We start from the raw sequence: 20,999 nt of genomic DNA, 5'->3' as shown, positions 1-20,999 counted from the left end.
CATTGGGTAGCCAGTCATTAACGCATTTGACACATCAGTGTCACAGTGTTCAGCCTCACAGCAACCACAAGTGACCGCGGTATGGCAACTTGTACACCAGGGCTATACAAACTAGAGGAATGTCTGAAAACAATGAAAGACTAGCTACTAGTTTTAAAAATCTTTCGATGAGTTTGCTCAAGACAGTTTTAACTTAGCAATTTTTTTCATGTTCCCATTATTCATTTTTATTAATAATGTAATTACTTGATAAAAACACAAAATAGATAACTTTAAAATAAACACCAGGGTATGAAAACACATTTTTAAGAAGAAGCCAAAGCCCAAGTCACAGAATCATAGTGAACCTAGAGGGCCGAATAGAAGTGTTTCATAGAGTTTCTAAGGCTGGAATCTTTACTGAAGCAGATTGCCAGGGGTAGGATGGGGGTGGCTGGTAGGTTCCAACTACTACTGGCCTTTGGGTCAGCTGCCAAGCTCCTAGATAGGGCACCACCAAAACTCTTTAAGAATAAAATGAATTTTTAAAAGCCTGTGTAAATATTTAAGCTCTCTATCCCCACCAGAAGAAGGAAGATAGGCATTCTCTCAAGTGATTTATGACCTCTAAAATTTGGCTGGAGAGTCAGCTGGGAGTGGGTTATGACTCAACAGCAATGAGTGAATAAATGTACATTATCAGCAAATAGACTAATAAATGTGTGGGTCATAATAGTCTGAAATATGACACCAAAGGGGAAAAAGAGAGAGAGAGAAGCAGATCAACAGTAGTTCTTATCAGAGAACAATAAGCACTAATCCCTGAGGGTATTATCTTATTTGGGTTTTGGCTGACCTCGGGCTAAGCTGTCAGGACTCCATTTATCAAGGATTCCTTGGAGGAGAGTGTAGCGCATACCTAGAACATGCTGGACAGAAAGCTGGAATCAAGGCCAAGTATCATGTTTTCTAAATTATGTAAGTCCATCTTTGCCTCTACAGAACTTAGTCAAGTTTTATTATTGTTATTGTCTAATAAATAGATAACTAAAGTCTGAGTGAACTTTAGCAGTGACAGACAGGAATTTAAAAACTCACCGAGTTTTTTACTGAGAGTAAAAAAAAAAAAAATAAACCAACCAAAACACAAAAAACAAACAAACAAAAAAACACAAACCACCAACCCCAAGCCCCGAAAACCTTAAAAAAAATAAACAAACACAAAAATAGTAAAGCATATTTATAGTGGTTAAATCCTTTGTGTATATTGTCAGGAGGAGTCAGTCTTTGGAAAAAGGCATCCTGCTGGGAAAAGTGGAGAGTCCTTGAAAGAGAGAAACTCAGCAAGGAGGATTGACACAGGGACTGCAGCAATGGGTTTGAGGATATCAGAGATAAAGAGGTTGATACAGAAGAGAACAAGGTTCAATCTGTTGTTCATAGGGTCACTATGAATTGTAGTCAACTTGATGGCACCTAAGAACAACTATAAATATCCTTGGCAAAAATGATTTATGCCCAATAATCTTACATAATACATCAACTCACATGTTAACGTCTAAAATGATTGATTGAAAACAAAGATGAACAAGGAGTCAATGAGTCCCTTTTGCTCCCTGCATGTATAGTTTCTATACTCTATCACTGGTCTTTATATTCTTGACTTCCTCAAGTCCTCAAACACGAAGAAGGTTCCGCTTAAAATCACACAGGGTCCTACTTCCCTTCAACTTACTGACAGGACACATGGTTGGGGTGAAGAACTGTGGACTTAGAGCTCTTACTGCCTACAAGTGAAGCTTGTTGTTGTGTATGGTTGAATCAGAACTGACTCATAGCTGTCGTTCCAATGGGTTTTCAGAAGCAATAAATCACACAGAAAAGAGATTGACCATTTTCTTCTGTGAAGCAGTTGGTGGGTTCAAACCACGTGCCTTTGAGTTTACAGTTTAACTTCTTAGCACTAAGTTACCAGGGCTCGTTAGTCGTGTGGCTAGGTAAAGAAAGGAGTGAGAACTTTTCCTTGGTTCCCTAAGAGTTGTTGTCTACTGGCAGAATCACAGTGATCCCATGTGTGTCAGGGTACAATTGCATTCCATAGGACTTTTCCATTTGATTTTAAGAATTAGATTACTAAACTTTGGAGGCATCTCTTAGTGGGATCAATTTCCAAACTTCTGGCTAGCAGCTGAGCTTGCTGACTAACAATTTGCACCACCCAGGGACTCCGACTTTTCCATCCTTGAATCAGATCTTCTTTTGCATTGTAATTAGACTCATCAACAACTTGGCAGTATGCAGCTGACACAAACTTGCTTGCCTAAACTGGGGGAGATCTGAATCGTTTGCTGCAGAAGGTCAAGGACTACAGTCTCCAATATGGACTAAAGTTCAATATCAAGAAAATAAAAGTTCTTGCCACTGGGCTTTTTGGCAGTACCATGATAGATAAGAGAATGAGACTGCTAACAATTTCAGCTTACTCAGTTCCACAATCAACACCTTTGGCTCCAGCAGTTAGGAAATAAAAACAAATTAAACTGGGAAAAATCTGCTTAGGGACCTTGCCAGAGTGCTAAAGAACAACAATGTCTGTCTAGAGAGTAGGGTGCACCTGATCCAGGTTATGATCTTATTGTCTTTGCAATTACTTTCAATGCATCATAAAGCTAGACAATGAATAAAAATGACAGAAGACTTGATGCCTTTGAGCTATGGACTGCCAAAAGAACTAACAGATATGTCCCAGAGAGGAGGGTGAAACCTAGCTGCTCCTTGGAGGCAAGGACATTATGGAAGGGTAGAGGGTCAGCACAGGAGAGGAGGACCCAGAATGAGATGGATTGACATTGTAACTAGGGTAATTGGGATAGGTGTGTCAGAGACAGTGAGACTGGCTCAGGATAGGGCAGGATTCAGAGCTATTGTATATATAGTTGCTATGAGTCGCAGGTGATTCAACAGCACATAACAACAAAAGCAACTATCCTATTATGATTCCATTTTAAATACTGATTTGCATCAACTTGCTCCTACCTTCCAGTTGAACCTGACGTATAGCAACCTTCCATTGGGCTTCCTTGGGCTATCTGAACCAAAGGACATTGCTCATCTTTTCCCCAGAGTCATCACTAGTTTAGAACCGTTGGAGACTGAAATTCTTTTTAGTTAGCAACACACCATGCTATGGGCTCTGCTGCCTCAGAGTGTAAATGAGCCTTTGTGAATGTCACCAAGAATCAGGATTGACTCTAGAAGAGGTAGCAGAAAAACAATAGATAAATTATCATCATACGGTGTTCTGAGTTCAAGACCACAGATACAGAAAGAGAGTTTTGAAATATAATTTATTTAATCAGTTGGGTATCTGGCTTATATACAATATTGAGGCAAATTTTCCATAACGATGTGCTTGGCTGGACTTAAAGGAATTTAGCTTATGAGTGAATCTACTTGCTATATAATTCTTTAGTAAAAGATGACAATTGTAAAACCATAAACGTCATATAGTAACTGAGACCACTGAAAGTTGGAAAATTCCTTTTGAGATTAAAAAAATGCCCCATAGTATTCCTGTCTACAAATTTTTATAATATCCATGATGCATTCGCTAAATATATAATTAACACTTCATCTCACATGCTTTGGGCACGTTGCTGGGAGGGATCAATCCTTGGAGAAGGATATCAGGCTTGGAAAGGTGGAGGGCACAGGAGAGGAGGACCCCGGAGATGAATTGACACAGTGACTGGGGTCAGGTGTGTCAGAGACAGTAGACTGGCTCATTTTAGGGCAGAGTTCAGAGCTATTGTGCATAATGTTGTTATGCGTCTCGGTTATAACAACAATGACATCAAATAACAAATAATCTGTGTTTTGGAAATTGAGCAGTGAATAAGAGAAACAAAGTTCCTGTTTAATGGAACTTCCAGTGTACACTTAATTCTTGAGGGCAAAGAGGGGGAGGTGGTGGCATCAGTGTTGTTTTTGTTGCACTGAGCAGCTCAGTCTCATGAGTGACATATAATCTAGGGATATACATTTCTACTCATTCTAATGAGAAGAGAACTTCTGGGAATTGAAACAAAAATAAAAACAATACTGTTGTTGTTAGGTACTATTTAGTAGACAACAACCCATTGGAACTCTACCCTGTGCCATCATCTCTAATATACATGAACCTGTTGTAAGTCACTATGTCATATATATTGGTGAAGTTTTCCTCTATTTCATTGACTAGTACTAGTCAGTGCTCTTCTCCAACACCACAACTCAAAGGCACAGTTTCTTGTCCTATCCTCCTTATTCATTGTTCAGATGTTTCAGATGTCTGAAAAGTAAATGAAAAGAACTTAACTTGGAGTACGCATACTTCAGTCTTTAAATTGACCTCATTGCTCTTTATAACTTTGGAAGGGGTCCCTGGCAGTAGATTTTCCCAATGCCAAATGTCTTTTGATTTCTTAACTGCCGCTACCAAGTGTGTTGATTGTGCATATAAGCAAGATGAAATTGTTCAATCTTTTCTCTATCATGATGTTGCTTTTGGCCCAGTGGTGAAAATTTTTGTTTTCTTAATGTTGAGATGTTACTTATATTGAAGTCTGTAAGTCTTTGATCTCTTCAGTAAGTGTTTCAAATCTTCTTCACTTTTGGCAAGCAAGGTTATGTCATCTCCTAACATAGGTTGTTGATGAGTCTTTTGATCCTGATGCCACATTCTTCTTCATAAAGTTCAATTTCTAAAATTATTTGTTCTGTATGCAGATTGAATAGGTATGGAGAAAAGATACAGCCCTGACACATGCTTTTCTTAATTTTAAACCATTAATTTTTCACACAACTGCTTCTTGGTCGAGGTACATGTTTTACATGAGCACATTTAAGGGTTTTGGTATTATCATTCTTCTCAAACTTAGCCATAATTTGTTATGGTACACACAGACAAATGCCTTTGCATTGTTATGAAAAACAAATAGACATCTAACATTCTTGGCTTTCAGCCAGATCCATCTGACATCAGCAATGTCATCCCCAGAGTCTTCTAAATCCAGCTTGATTTTCTGGCAGTTCTCTGGCAACGTTAAAAATTAGACATTTTAAAAAATAATCTTCATCAAGATTGTATGTGTATGTGATGATATTGACATTGTTTGACAATTTCCACATTCTGTTGGATCACCTTTTAGGGTGGCATGAGAACAAATATGAATCTCTTCCAGTTTGTTGACCATTTATTATTAAATTCCATTCTCTTCCAGCTTGTTGGAGAATTATTATTCAATCCATGATTTAAAGATTAAGGATATAGCCTAAAACACATTTTCCAAAGAAAGGTGAACCATCACATTTAAGAAAGAAGCAAAGAGAGTTCCAGAAATCTGGACAATCCACAAAATCAAATGCCTTTGCATAGTCAGTTGAACACAGATAAGTATGTTTCCAATACTCTCTGCTTTCAGTCAAAATCTAACTGACATCAGGAAGGATAATCCAACTGACATCAACAATTATACAACCCATAGTGATCCTTGTTATGAACACCAGATTAAAATTCTGCACTGTTCTGTGCCATCCCATAATCTCCATCATGCTTTAGCCTATTGTTGTAGTCACCATCAATCCATCTCATTGAAAGTCTTCTCTTTGCCCACGCTTTATTTTCATAACAATAACTGAGGTGATAAGGATAGGTGTGCCATAGACAGTGGGATTGGCTCAGGATAGAGCAGGATTCAGTATGAGTAGTAGTCAACTTGATGGCATGTAACAACAACAGCATCAAACGTTTTCATTATAAATGGGAGAAATTGAAGGCAAAGAAGGGATGTCAGGCATCAAGCAATTCCCAAACCTAGCAGAATCTTTTAAATTATTAGCTCTATAGGCTTGAAAACATTATTTTCTGAGACCATGTGTGTCCTTCCTTCAAGACTCTGCATGTTAGTCATTCCCTCTGGATTTTAGGTGAAGTCTCCTTAGCCATGGACTTCAGCTCTGCTTCCTTGGCCTACTAGAGTGAGAAGTCTACTTACTCCCCTGGCTCCATTCTCCTTGTACATCTGAATGGCAGCCCAGACCCTTCAGCCCAGTGGGACCTATTCTTCTGCTCCTTGAATATGTCAACCTACTCCTTCAGCTTTGAGCAACAAAACTATTTCCTGTTTCCTGTATAGTTCCAAGAGGCAGACAGCATTCTTTCCTTACATCCTTTATATGAGCCCTTGAGACTAAGCTTATTTTCTGCTGTGGTAGTTGGTGCAATCTCTCTATTATAGGATTACTGCCTTTAACAAAAACTATATATACTTGTCCTTGTTGAAAATTCTAGCACAGTTGTACGTAGTCTCTAAAGCTGAATTTTCCAAATCTTTACATTTTCTTATCTTTTTGCACAGTTCATTTTCAAGCCCTTCTCATTCCTTTTATATTTTATTAACTAAACCATGTAGTCTCTTCAAGATCTTTCATAGAAACCTCCAAAGCTAAATATCCAACTTCATCACTTTCAAGTTCTGCCTTCCATCAAACGCGCTCTTCTCGCATGGCACAAGGAACTCCACGTTGCTTTTAGCTTTTTACAGCCACACAACTTTAATTATCGCTTGAAAAATCAAGTTACTAATTAGCATTAACATTGTCTTATTCTAGTGATATGTCAGAATCACTTATCACCGGCCTTTCTGTCCTTTCAGTTGCAGCAGCTTTTCAGCAACATGTTGGAGGAGCACCAGAAGATCACAGTTCACGCCAAACTACAGATGATAAAGAATGAGAATCTCAAAATAAAAAAGCGGAGCGCCATGCTAGCTGAGTGGCTGCAGAAGAACACATAGCTCAGTAGCTACTTTCAACAGGCCTCCTGCACATAACAGTCCAATACTTTGTGACTCCGGGACGATGCATTTTATTATTTGTGTTTCAATAACATTTACTGCCTTGTTTTTGCTACATTGTCACATTTGACCCCCAAGATTAAGCCTTCCTTAAGTGACTTGCCAAAACTATGTTATTTCTGGAGAAATGAGATTTTACTTCATCTTGGCTGATGTACCTACTCCTCCACACCAGCCCATTGTTACTGAGTCAATTTAAACTCATGATGACCAAATAGTACAGTGATACTGCCCTGTAGGGTTTCCAAGGGTGTAGTACATATTAGTGCCGACTGTGGTATCTTTTTCTTATGGAGCACCTGGTGGATTTGAACCACTCACCTTTCAGTTAGCAGCCAAGCACTTAACCACAGTGCCACTAGAGCTCCTGTCTTTGGCTATCAACCTATTGAATGCCTTTGAATTGTAAATTTACTAGAGAAAGTCTTCCTTATTCTGTTGTAAAGGCCAGTAGAATATTAAATCACTAGTATTTGAGGAAGAACACACTCTTTTCTGGGTGAAATACAGATTTGCAACACTGTAGGGTTTGTTGAAGTCAGTATTTTAAAAAGTTGTGAGAAAATAACACAGCACTGTAAATAAATATAAACCAGGAATTTAATACTCATTCAAACTAAAACCTCAGTGCCTTGCCCTAGCTTCTAACTCATAGGGACCCTCCGTCATGTTTCCAAGGCTGTTAGTCATTTCAGAGGAGATTATCTTTCCCCGGAGGAGCACCTGATAGATTTACAAAGTCAGAAATACCTGGTCATTGGGTTAGGAGCACAACTTGTTACAGACTATGCGACTGTTGTTGTTATTATTATGTGCTATCCAGTCACTCGAGACTCATAGTTACCCTAATGTGCAATAGCTCTGAATCTTGCCCTATCTGGAGCCAGTATACTCTAAGTATGCTCTATTGTACATAGGGTTTTCAAAGGCCTGTTATTTCAGAAGTAGAGAGCCACTAGATCACACAATTCTTTCATCAGTCATTAACTCACTCACTTATTGCCTTCAAGTTGGTTCCAATTTTTGGCTGACCCTCCCTTGCATTCCTGAGGTAGAAAATTTCACCAGAGTTGATCGCCTGTCTTTGTCCTATAGAACTAATGGTGGACTTGACCTGCCAGAGAGGCATGTTTGGGTCAGCACCACAACTCTATAGACTAGACATCAGAGCTACCTTTTCAGTTACTCAAAGTCATTCAGTTAGTCAAAGTCTTTGCTGTGGGGTCAGAAATGAACCATAATTGATCCTCCAGCACACGTGAGATTGCCCATCTTTTCCTGCAGAGCCACTATTGGTTTTGAACTGCTAGAGAGGGGCCAGCTTTGAAATAGGAGCACAACTCTCTATCCACTACACCATCAGAGCTCCTTCTTAGGAGACAAAAAAGCAGGTTGTAAAAAGAAAAAAGATCATTTCATCAGCCCTGTTAAGTGCTTCAAAGATAAGAAATGTGTCTTCAACTCTATTTCTTTCTCTTTCCGAAATGTAGAATTTACACCAGAGTTTACTGGCTACTCAACTTGTTACTGTTAGGTGCTGTTGAGTCGAGTAGGACTCAAAGAGACCCTATGACTAACAGACCTGATCCCCATACTATCTTGTGGCTTCCTCACAACCTCTGACACACCTGAGCCCATTACTGCAGTCACTGTGTGTCAGTCTTCCTAATGGAAGGTCTTTCTCTCTTCTCCTGTCCCTCCACTTCTCCAAGCATGATGACCCTCTGCAAAAAATAGCCTCTCCTAGCAACATGCCCAAAGAATGTGAAATGAAGCTTTGTTATCTTTTCCTCCAAGGAGCACTCTGCCTGCACCTTATCCAAGACATGTCTGTTTCTTCTTTTGACAGTCCATGGGATGTTCTGTTCTTCTGTGACACCACAGTTCAAAGACAAAGTCATTACTGTGAGGTTAGAAATGATCCATAACTGACCCTCTAACACTCAGTAGCTCAGGCAACTGAACTTAAGGTGTTACAAAAAAGACACCTTAAAGATAATTATAGGTTCTATGACATTCTGAAGTGCCTTTATTCACTCTGTGAAGGCCAAAAAAGAGATGAAAGATGAAATAAAAATGAAGGGTCTACCATGAAGCAGTTGAGTATTAATCTGTGGTTCCAAAAGGAGTACATTAGCCAAAGTTTATGAATAAAAATTATGATGCTAAAACAAAAAATAAAAAGCCCTCATTACTATTGAGTTGAAACCAACTCATAATTGATCCTATCTGCTTATCTTTCTCCCTGGGAACAGCAAATCCACCTCTACCTGCCTTTGGCTTGGCAGCATAATTCTTTATCCACTAGGCCACTAATGATGGTAGAAATTAGGGCCCAACTTTTAAGACAAAATGAAATATCCAAATAAAAGGAAAATAGAACTAAACAGCTAACCAGAGTGAAATACTTAAATTTTTCTCTCAGACTTTGATTTTCAAAAGTGGTTTCCCTTGTCCTAGCTGAAAATACTTGTAATTTCAACCACCTTTAAATATTTTCATCAATTAAATATATGGAAATATTTTAACTTTGTTACACTCAATTAAAATAGAAAAATTAAGGTGAAGCATTTCTAATCCAAACATTGTGTGTATATATTATTTAACTCTATTTTTAATTTTTGTTCCATTTTGGTTTTGTATTATAGAATGAGTGTAAAATGATAGATCTTTTGCCTACTTTAGAATGATATTGTAATAGCTAAGGAAAATTACATCAGTTTAAAACCTTTAAAGATGTTATAGAAACTCAAGGCAACATTATAAAAAGTTTTGAGGTTTTATGCTCTTTTTTAAATAAGACAAAGCAGTCACAAATTAAGTGCAATACACATAGGGCAAAGTTGACTTTGCAAAAGAAGCTTCTCTCTGAGAATGAGTGTGAGACTGTAGGAGTTGGCCTCATGGACAAATCAGTACTCACACTTGACCTCAAGTCACAAGTTAGAACAAAATTATATTCTTTAATTATAGAAATTTATATTTTTAACAATAAAATATTTTCATGTCTAAAATGATTGCTCTGTATATTTCCTGTCTTCTTAAATATGTGTTCTCTGTTTACTTATTTCTTCTGATAATAATCTCATCCTTGATATCCTTATCAATTGAATTCCTTTCAACTGTTTCTCTCTGCTTTCTCTTCCCTCTTCCACTGACCAGTCCTCCTCTTCCATTTTCTCCCTCTCAGGTTCTCCTCTCTTCCCTCTAACTTTTCTAGTGACCTATTTACTTTCCTTCTATCTGGTTGTCTTTGTCTTCTTTTTCTCTAGTTTTTCTACCCCTATCCTTTCCTAAGTCCATGAAGTACACATCATGGTGAACACCCATGGCTTGAGAGGACCCCTGCTCTGTATTTGGTGATGCTAAAAGCCATCTGATCCTGGGGGAGGAAAGGGTGAGGAAGCACATTGAAAGATATTCTGGATCATTTGTTGAAAATTAAGCAAATTATTGTTTTGTTTTCGTTTCTGACATAAATAAACAATGCATATAAACCAGATCTTTATGAAAATCAAATGTCCACATTTTTATCTATAAGAGAGCAACACGCCTGTGTGCAACACACACACAAGTGAGCGGGGCAGCTGGAATTTGACTGAGGTTATGGAGCCAGTTCTTGAAGGGAAAACCAAGGCTTCCTGGGTTTCCAATTCAGCTACAGAAAAAGAGGCAAATGATGGAAGAAGCAATCAAGAAAGCAAATACCCTAGAAACAACAGTCCAGAAGAAATATATTGATGAGGACCAACTGGAACTGGAAGAAAGAATTAATAGAATAGATAAAGAGGCCCAAGAACTTAAAAAAATCATCACAAGACAAAGAGGACACAGACAACACAGTACTAGAAATAGCAGAAGAGCATGAAAATGCAATCCAGAATATTAACACCAAAATGACAGATGTGTTCAACATGCTGGCAGCACACACAAACACACAAAAGTAGAATGGCAGAGATAAAACAGGGAATCAGTGAGCTGGAAGATAAGAACCTCACTGTAAACATACTTGAAGAAAAATTGGAAATGAGATATAAAGAAAATAAAGGCAACAATAGAATCATATGGGATGACATCAAATAGAATAACATACATATGATTGGAATTCCAGAACAGGGGAGTGACAGGGAAATTACTGAGAAATAGTGGAAGAAGTCCTAGAAGAAAACTTCCCAAGTATTTTGAAGAATGGGGAAATCCACATTCAAGAAGCCCAGCAAATGCCAAATAGATGAGATCATAAAGAAAAACATCAAGACATATCATAGTCAAAGTCTACAAATTAAAAGATAAGGATAGAATTCTAAAAGCAGCATGAGAAAAACAAAGAGTCACCTGCAATGGGGAAACAATTAGATTTAGTTCTGATTTCTTAGCAGAAACCATGAGAGCCAGAAGACAATGGAATGACATATACAGAAAGTTGAAAGAAAACAATTTCCAGCCAAAGATCCTGTATCCAGTAAAGTTCTCTATCAAATATGAAGGAGAAATTGGATCCTTTACAGAAAAGAAGGAACTTAAGGAATTTATGAAAACAAGACCAAAACTACAAGAAATTTTAAGTGAAGTCCTTCAATCAGATATGCCAAAGGTAAGTGCATGGACCATAGTAACCAGAAACACCAGAAAAAGAAACACGGCTAAGTGGCAAAAGTAAAACCGGCCCCGATAATAATCACACTTAATGTGAATGGACTAAATGCACCAATTAAGAAAAAAAGAATGGCAGGATGGATTTTTTTTAAAAAAAGCCCATCAATATGTTGCCTACAAGAGAAATATCTAAAAAAAGAAGAGAAAGACAGACTCAAAATTGAAGGCTGGAAAAAAAAATGAAGCAAATGGCAACCTCAAGAAAGCAGGAGTGGCGATATTAATCTCTGATAAAATAGATTTCAGAATGAAAACCACCATAAAAAGATAAGGAAGGGCATTACATACTGATTAAAGGCACAATAGATCAAGAAGACATAACCTTGGTCAATGTTTATGCACCAAATGATAGCCCTGCAAAATACATAAAACAATGGTTAATAGAATTGAAAAAACTAATAGACAATATCACAATAGTGGTAGGAAATTTCAACACGCCACTATCACCGAAGGATAGGTCAACCCAAAAGAAACTCAACAAAGATGCAGAAGACCTGAACTACACAATCAGCCAACTTGATCTAGTGGATGTGTTTGGAGAACTGCACCCAAATAAAACTCAATTCACATTCTTCTCAAGTTCAAATGGTACATGTACGTTCTCCAGAATTGACCACATATTAGGACACAAAGCAAGCCTCAAAAAATTAAAAAACATTGAAATAATACAAAGTATCTTTTCAGATTACAATGTCACAAAAATACAAATTCACCACAGGAGAAAAAAAGCTTACAAAATCATCCATGCTAAACAACTCTCTGCTAGAACATGATTGGGTTGTAAAAGAAAAAAAGAATGAACCTAAGAAGTTCCTCGAAACAAATGAAAATGAATATACAACATACCAAAACCTCTGGAATACAGAGAAGGGGGCAATTCATACATAACAAAAGGCACAAGGCACACACATAAAAAAGGATGAAAGAAGAAATATTCAGTGATCTAACTCAACATTTTCATCATCTAGAAAAATAACAATAATCTAATCCTACAGACTCTAAAAGAAAAGAAATCAGGACAAGAGCTGAACGAATTAGATAGAAAACAGAAAAACAGTTGAAACCATCAATAATACCAGGAGCTGGTTTTTCTAGAGTCAATAAAATGGACAAACTTAACAAAAGGGAAAAAAAGAGAAGACACAGATAATTAAGAAATTATAGAGGTCACATCACACAGAACCAGAGGAAATTACATCTATAATATCAAAATACTATGAAAAGCTATGATAAATTTGAAAACCTAGAAGAAATGGACAAATTCCTTGAAACTTATACCCTACCCAGATTGACAAGGACAGATATAGAACACTTGAATAGACCCATCACAAAAGAAGACACTGAGAAGGTCATAAAAAGACTTCCTTATAAGAAAAGTCCTGGACCGGATAGCTTCACAGATGAATTCTATCAAACATTAAGAGGGGATCTATCACCAATTCTACTTAAACGATTTCAAAAAATTGAAAAAGAAAGAATGACTCCCAGAGTCATTCTATAATGCAAGCATAGCCCTAATACCAAAACCAGGCAAAGAAATTACCAAGAAAGAAAACTACAGACCAATATCTCTCATGAATATAGATACAAAGATGCCTGATAAAATCCTAGCCAATAGAACCAAAAAGCACATAAAAAAAAATTCACCATTACCAAGTGGGATTTATAACAGGTATGCAAGGGTGGTTCAAAATAAGAAAAACTATCATAATGTAATTCACCATATAAACAAAATAAATAATAAGAATCTTATTATCTTAGCAATTGATACAGAAAAAGTATTGGACAAAATCTAACACCCCTTCCTGATTAAGACACTCAGTAATATTGTAATGGAAGAGAATTCCCTCAACATAGTGAAAATTATATATGCAAAACCAAGAGCCAATATCATTCTCAATGGAGAAAGACTAAAAAACATTTTCCTTGTGAACAGGAACCAGACAAGGATGTCCACTGTCACCACTTCTATTCAATATTGTACTGGAAGTGCTTGCTAGGGCAATACGACAACGCATCCAAATCAGCAAAGAGATGGTTAAAATATTGCTATATGCAGATGATATGACAGTGTACATAGAAAACCCCAAAGACTCAACTAAAAAATCCCTGTTAGAGCCAGTAGGCCATTTTAATAGGCTTGCAGAATCTAAGATCAATATCTAAAAATCAGAAAGATTCCTCTACATTAACAAATATAACTCAGAGAAGGAAACCAAGAAAGCAATACCATTTATGATAGCCAACCACAAACTGAGATACTTGGGAGTGAACCTAACTAGAGATACAAATGAACTATACAAAGAAAATTACAGAACATTTCTGCAAGACACAATAAAAGACCTAAAGAAATGGAAAAAATGTGTCCTCCTCATGGATAGGAAGACTCAATATTGTGAAAATGATAATCATACCAAAAGAAATCTGCATATTCAATGCAATCCCAATATAGATACCAAATTCATTTTTCAAGGAGATTGAAAGGGAAATTGTCAAGTTATTTAGAGAGGCAAAAGACCCTGAATAAACAAAACATTTCTGAGAAACAAAAATGAAGTAGGAGGTATAGCACTCACTGACCTCAAAATCTACTACACAGCAGTAGAAATCAAAACAGAATGGTTCTGGTACAATGACAGCCACATTGATCGGTGGAACAAAATTAAGAACTCAGAAACAGACCAGACTATCTATGGTCAACTGATATTCGACAAGGAAATAAAACCTACTAAATGTGGAAATGACAATTTCTTCAACCAATGGTGCTGGCAAAACCTGCAGAGCCACATCTCATACAATACACAAAAATCACCCAAAGGTGGATAAGAGACTTGGGAGTAAAGCCCAAAACCATAACCTTCATAAGAGACAAAACTGGGATCATGCTTAGAAGGCCTAGTCTAGGGCCTATAAAGAAACTGCCAAATACAGCAAGAAATGTACAATCTGAAGAGGATGAAATTGATGAATGGAACCTTCTAAAGATTAAATCTCTGTGTTCATCCAAAACTTTTCCCAACAGGATGAAAAGGAAACCTACTAACTGGCAATACCATCTCAGACAAGAGTCTCATAACGAGAGTTTATAGAATACTTCTGGGCCTCCACAAGCAAAAGGTCTGATAAACCAAATACAAAATGGGCAAAAGACGTGGAAAGAATTTTCACAGAGGAAGATATTTAAACGGCAAACAGACATATGAAGAAATGCTTGGAATCATTGGCAATGAGAGAAGCAAATCAAAACCACAATGAGATATCATCTCATTCCAATAGCAGTGCCAAAGTTAAACAGGACAGCAAGTAATAAATGTTGGAGAGGATGTAGTGAGATAGGAACTCATCCCATCATTAGTGGGATTGTACAATTGTACAACCACTCTGGATGTCAGTTTGGTGCTTCCTCAAACTTAACGTAGAAATTCTATATAACCCAGCTATTCCATTGCTTGGAATATACCCCAAGAAAATGAGAACTGAGGCTCAAACGGAAACTTGTACACTTGTTCATAGCAGCATTATTCACCATCAAAAGACCGTGGAAACAGCCTAGATAATGAATAGATTGAGAAGTTGTGGTACATTTGTACAATGGAATACTATGCAGCACACAGGAGCAATCATTTTGTAAATTACTATGTAACTTGGGATAGACTGGAGAGCATAATGCTGAGTGAACTAACTTAGTCTCACAAAGACAAATACTATATAAAACCATTACTGTAGAATGGGTATGAGGATCCACGGACAGGAGGATGAAAATAGAGGGGTGAGAATAGGGTAGGGTGTTAATCATGTTGTTGTTATGTGCCGTCAAGTCTCCCGTGACTCATAGCGACCCTATGTACAACAGCCCTAAACTCTGCCCTACCCTGTGCCAATCTAACTATTTCTGACACACTTACCTCCATTTCCCCAATCACTGAATCAATCCATCTTATCAAGGGTCTTCTTCTCCTGTGCTGTCCCTCCACCCTCCCAAGCATGATGTTCCTCTCCAAGGACTGGTCCCTCCTTGCAACATGTCCAAAGTATGTCAGACGAAGCTTCAGAATCCTTGCTTTCAAGTAGCAGCCCGACTTCACCCTCTGCAGGACAAACCTGTTTGTTTTCTCAGCAGTGCATGGTACTTTCAATATTCTTTTCCAGCACCACAGCTCAAAGGCATCAATTTTCCTTCTATCGTCCCTAGTCATTGTCCAGCTTTCTGATGAATAGGAAGTGATTGCAATGACCATAACATGTATCAGGCGCACCTTAGTCTCCAGACTGACATAGTTGCACTTCAGTACTTTAGAGAGGTCTCTAACTGCAGACTTTCCCATTGCAATACATCTTTTCATTTCCTGGTTGCTGGTGCCAAGAATGTTGACTGTGGAGCCAAACAAACTAAAGCTGTGAACAATCTCAATCTCTTCACCATCCATCCTGATGCTCCCAATTGGTCCAGTGGTGAGAATCTTTGTCTTCTTTACATTGAGCCTCAATCCATATTGGAGGCTGTAGTCCTTGACCCTCTGCAGCAAGTGCTTCAGGTCCTCCTCAGTTTCAGCAAGAGGGTTGTGTCATCTGCATAATGCAGATTGTTGATGATTCTTTCTCCAATCCTGATGCCACATTTCTCTGCATAGAGCCCAGGCTCCCAGATAATCTGTTCTGCATAAAGATTGAAACAGTATGGAGACAGGATACAGCCCTGGTGTAAACCCTTCCCAATTTTGAACCATGCAGTGTTTCTTAGCTCTGTTCTGACAACTGCCTCCTGGTCCAAGTAAAAGTTTTGCATTAGCACAATCAAGTGTTCTGGGATTTCCATTCTTCTCAGAGTTAGCCACAGTTGTTACGAACCACACAGTCAAACGCCTTTGCATAATCAATGAAACAAAGATAGACATTCTTCTGGTACTCCTTGCTTTCAGCCAAGATCCATCTAACATTAGCTACAATATCCTTAGTACCACGACCCCTTCTAAGCCCAGCCTACACTTCTGGTAGTTCTCTGTTGGTGTGCTGTTCCAGTCTTTTTTGGATAATCTTTAGCAGAATCTTGCTTGCATGTATTATCAATGATATTGTTTGATAATTTCCATACTCTGGGATCACCTTTCTTTGAAATGTGAACAAATTTATAGATCTCTTCCAGTGAGTTGGCCAAGTGGTTGTTCTCCAGATTTTTTGGTACAACTTACTGAGCACATCTAGGATAGCATCTGTCAGTTGAAACATGTCAATTGGCATGCCATCTGTTCCTGGGGCCTTATTCTTAGCCATTTCTTTCAAAGCAGTCTGAACTTCTTCCTTCGTCACCATAGGCTCTTGCTTTTACGTTGTTTCAGTAAATTCTTCGGTGTCTGCCAATTCCTTTTGGTATAATGGCTCTGTATACTCTTTCCATCTTCTTTTAATACTTGCAGGATCACTCAGTATTCTGCCCAAAGCCTCTTTAAGTATTGCAACTCAAGGCTTGAATTTCCTCTTCAGTTCCTTAAGCTTGAGAAATGCTGAGTGAGTTCAGTCCCTTTGATTTTCTGACTCCAGCTCTTTGCACATTTCATGATAATATTTTACTTTGTCTTGTTGCGCAGCCTTTTGAAATCTCCTGTTCAGCTCCTTAATGTCTTGATTTCTTCCTTCTGCTTTGTCTTCTCAGCACTCCAGTGCAATATTCAGAGTCTCTTCCCACATTCATTTTGGTCTTTTCTTCCTCCTCTGTCTTTGCAATGACCTTTTACACTCTTCCTGAATGATATTCTTGGTATCTTCCCATAACTCATCTGGTCTTCGCTCAATAGTGTTCAAGGCCTCAAACCTGTTCCTGAGATGATTCTGAAATTCAGGTGGAATAGACTCAAGTCATATTTTGGTTTCTGTGGGCTTGATTTCACTTTCCTTAAGCTTCAGCTTAAACTTACATATGAGTAGTTGGTGATCCGTTCCAGAATCAGCACCAGCTTTCCCCCATGATCCAGACAGATAGCCTGTCCCACGAGTACACTTATGGAACAAGGAGGAGCCTGGTGTTAAGCACAGGGCTGCACAATTTGAGAGTGGATGCAGTGAAGAAATGGGAAGAATGTTTTATGAAAAACAAAGTATACAAACTTTGTAAATAAATAAGAGTAATATAAACATATTTTTTTAAAATTAGCTATCAAATTTAGGTATTTTATCCTACTAAAAAACCCTTCAAACATACTGCTGTTGAGTCAGAATCAACTCAAATCTGACCCTCCAGTGGGTTTCAGAGGTTGTACATCACCCAGGAAAAGATGGCCCATCTTTCTCCTTTGGAGCACCTGGTGGATTTAAATGGTCAGAATGGCATCATCTTTGCTTTGGGGAATCCTTATGTCCTATAAAGCATACTTCAGTCTGTTTAGTCTGGTTATCCTGAACCATATGAGCAAAAGTCCAATACAGGTTTGAATTACTGTTACACTAAGCAACATCCCCTACATAAAGTGGAGCATCTCTCAAAAATGTGCAACAATGAATGACTGGATACCCTAAATCTCTATAAACTTTTATTAAAATTAATTAAAAAAATGTCCCTTTACAGTTCACAGAAACAGGAGTGCTAGGCTTGAATATCCTGATTGTTGTTGTTATGTGCCATCGAGTCACCTGTGACTCATAGTGACCCTGTATACAATAGCTCTGAATCCTGCTCTATACTGGGATAGTGTCACTGACGCCGACACACCACTCCTATCATCCCAGTAACTGTGTCAGTCATCTCATCTGGGGTCTTCCTCTCCTGTGCTGTCCCTCCACTCTTCCAAGCATGATGTCTTTCTCCAAGTTCTGGTCCCTTCTGGCAACATGCCTAACACAGCTTCAAAATTTTTGCCTACAAGAAATTTTATTTTATCTTCTCCAAGACGGACATGTTCATTCTCTAAGCAGTCCTGTATGTTCAATTATTCTCCAGCAGCACAACTTAAAGGCATTGATTCTTCTTTTCTCATCCTTACTCACCGTCCAGCTCTCTGATGCAAAGACCATGCCCTGTATCAGATGCACTTTAGTCCATAGACTGACATTACTCTTTAGCACTTTGGAGAAGTCCTTGACAGCAGACTCCCCCAATGCATCTCAGTAATTTATTTCCTGACTGCCGGTGCTAAGAGTGTTGATTGTGGAGTAAAGCAAGCTGAAATTGTTAAAAACCTCAATCTCTTCTCCATCTATCATGATACTGCCAATTGGCCTAGTGGTGAGAATCTTTGTTTTCTTGGTGTTGAGCTTCAATCCATACTGCAGACTACAATCCAAGATCTTCTGCAGCAAACATTTCAGGTCTTTCTGTGTTTCAGCAAGCAAGGTTGTGTCATCCTGCATATCACAGGTTGTTGATGAGTCTTCCTCCAATCTTGATGCCATATGCCTCCTTATAAAACCCAGTATCCTGAATGATCTGTTCAACATACATACTAAAAAAGAAATGGATACAGGACACATCCTTGCCTTACATAATGTCTATGAATGGAACAGGCAAGGTTTTTTCTTTAATACTGTGCCTTAGATTACTTTGCAAATCTAGATACATGAATTTGGCTAGGCCTATTGATATCGTACTTGGTACTCTGACAATTTTTGGAAGTAAAGTTTTCTTTTCCTAAAAATATTGCTTATAGTTGTTGTTGTTATGTGCCATTGAGTTGCTTGACACTCATAGCGACCCTATGTACAACAGCCCTAAATTCTGCTCTGTCCTGTGCCAATCGCACTGTCTCTGACACACCCATCCCGATTACCCCAGTCACGGAATCAGTCCACCTCATAGAGGGCCTTCCCCTCCTGCACTGTCCCTCCACCCAACCAAGCATGCTGTCCCTCTCCAAGGACCTCCTTACAAGCAATTGCTTATAGAACATTTTGTCAGTTTCCAGACAATGATGATATGAAATACGAAATAATGAAGCAATTGCTTTTTGCAATCCACAAAGAGAAGGCTGAGCAAGAAGGGAGCAGCTGAGAGACATTTGACTGTATCTCCCAATGTTGTTACTATTGTTAGGTGCCACAGAGCTGAGTCCGACTTATATTAACTCTGTGTACAGCAGATTTAAACCTTAGCAAAACCCTCTTTCACCATCCTCACAAACTCTATGTTGCGGTCACTGCTTCAATCCATTTCATTGAGGTTCCTCCTTTCCTTTGTTGACTCTCCACTTTCCCAAGGATATTCTCTTTTCCAGGGATTATCTGCTCCTAACAAAATGCCCAATGATGGTGAGACTTTTTCACCATCCTCATGGCTAAGGAGCACTGCAGCTATACTTCTTTCAAGACTAATTTGTTTTTTCTTTTAGCCATGCATGCTATTTTAAATGTTCTTCACCAACATCACAGTCCAAAGAGATTCTTCTTTGATCTTCCTTCTTTATTGAAGAAATACACTGCAATTTTCACTGTGACCTCTTGAAAACATTTGTCTTCATATTAGCTTCAAATAATATTCTCAACTTTATACCCATCTTATTTATTGTTAACATACCTTTGAAATCAGCCTTAAAGCATGTTTTAACTGACTTTCCATTTAACTATTCATACTCATTTTGTTTTATAACCTTAATTATAATGCTCACGATGTAAACACACTCTTCTCTCCACCCCCTTATGAATCATTTCCATTAAATCTTCTGCCCTATTTCTTTCAGCCTTTTGAACTAGTCTTGGACTAATGCTGCTCTTCTGATCTTATGTGATTGATTATTCTAAGGAATGAGTACTTCTCCAGTGTTTTTATCTTATAGATCTGTCTATTGTTGGGCTGAAATGGAGTCATTAAGGTGATTTTTATTTCATATCTGAAGGATGACTATGGGTCTTGGTGTTCTCTATAGCCAGTAAGCCTGGGCATTTTTATATTTTTGACCCACTCTTCTAGTACCTTCCACTGTGGTTAGCTGTTTTGATCTCAGAATAACAAAAGTTGAATTTTGAATGGGCCCCTTGGACTAATTGTTTCTATGCATCTCTGCTTTCCTTTCTCTTATTTGCTCTGAACAGGGAAAGACCAATGGTTGCACATAAGATATTTTATTGTTGTTTATTGCCTTCAAGTTGAGCACGACCTATAGAGATCTGAGGAATAAAAGGCCTGAAGCCTTTCTATAACTATCAACTTTTATCAAAGTTCATAGATTTTTTTTCTGGAGGCATATTGTTTAGGAAGTGGATGCCACTCCTGCTTCCAAACCTGTCTTAAATCGGGAGCTTCACCAAACACTGTCCACCATGCGTAACCATTATAGCATTTGACACCCCAATGGCACATGACACCCCAATGGCACAAGGTTCAGCATCACAGCAACCACAGGTTACCTCAGTACAGCATATTGACAGAAGAGTGCTGTGCCAGTTAGAAGAATGTTCCTCCAATATATAATAACAACCAACTTTAAATACAAGGATTTTTGATTGTTCATAAAATTTTTTTTAATAATTTTAGTGAACATTTAC

At 38.1% G+C, this 20,999-nt stretch overlaps 1 protein-coding gene across 1 annotated transcript in view; it reads left to right on the top strand.

The window, feature by feature from the left end:
* Positions 1-6,815, top strand: part of LOC102864573 (aminopeptidase Q-like) — a 154,714-nt gene extending 147,899 nt beyond the window's left edge. The window contains exon 20 of the mRNA XM_006886668.1: positions 6,675-6,815. Within this exon, the coding sequence (XP_006886730.1) occupies positions 6,675-6,815 (141 nt within the window). The remainder of the gene's footprint in view (positions 1-6,674) is intronic.
* Positions 6,816-20,999: the final 14,184 nt, after the last annotated feature.

This window comes from Elephantulus edwardii, unplaced genomic scaffold (assembly GCF_000299155.1).
Source record: "Elephantulus edwardii isolate Elephantulus edwardi_28Jun2011 unplaced genomic scaffold, EleEdw1.0 scaffold00050, whole genome shotgun sequence".
Classification (NCBI taxonomy): Eukaryota; Metazoa; Chordata; class Mammalia; order Macroscelidea; family Macroscelididae; genus Elephantulus; species Elephantulus edwardii.
The sequence above is the reverse complement of the archived record's forward strand: the minus strand, read 5'-3'. Positions and strand labels throughout refer to the sequence as shown.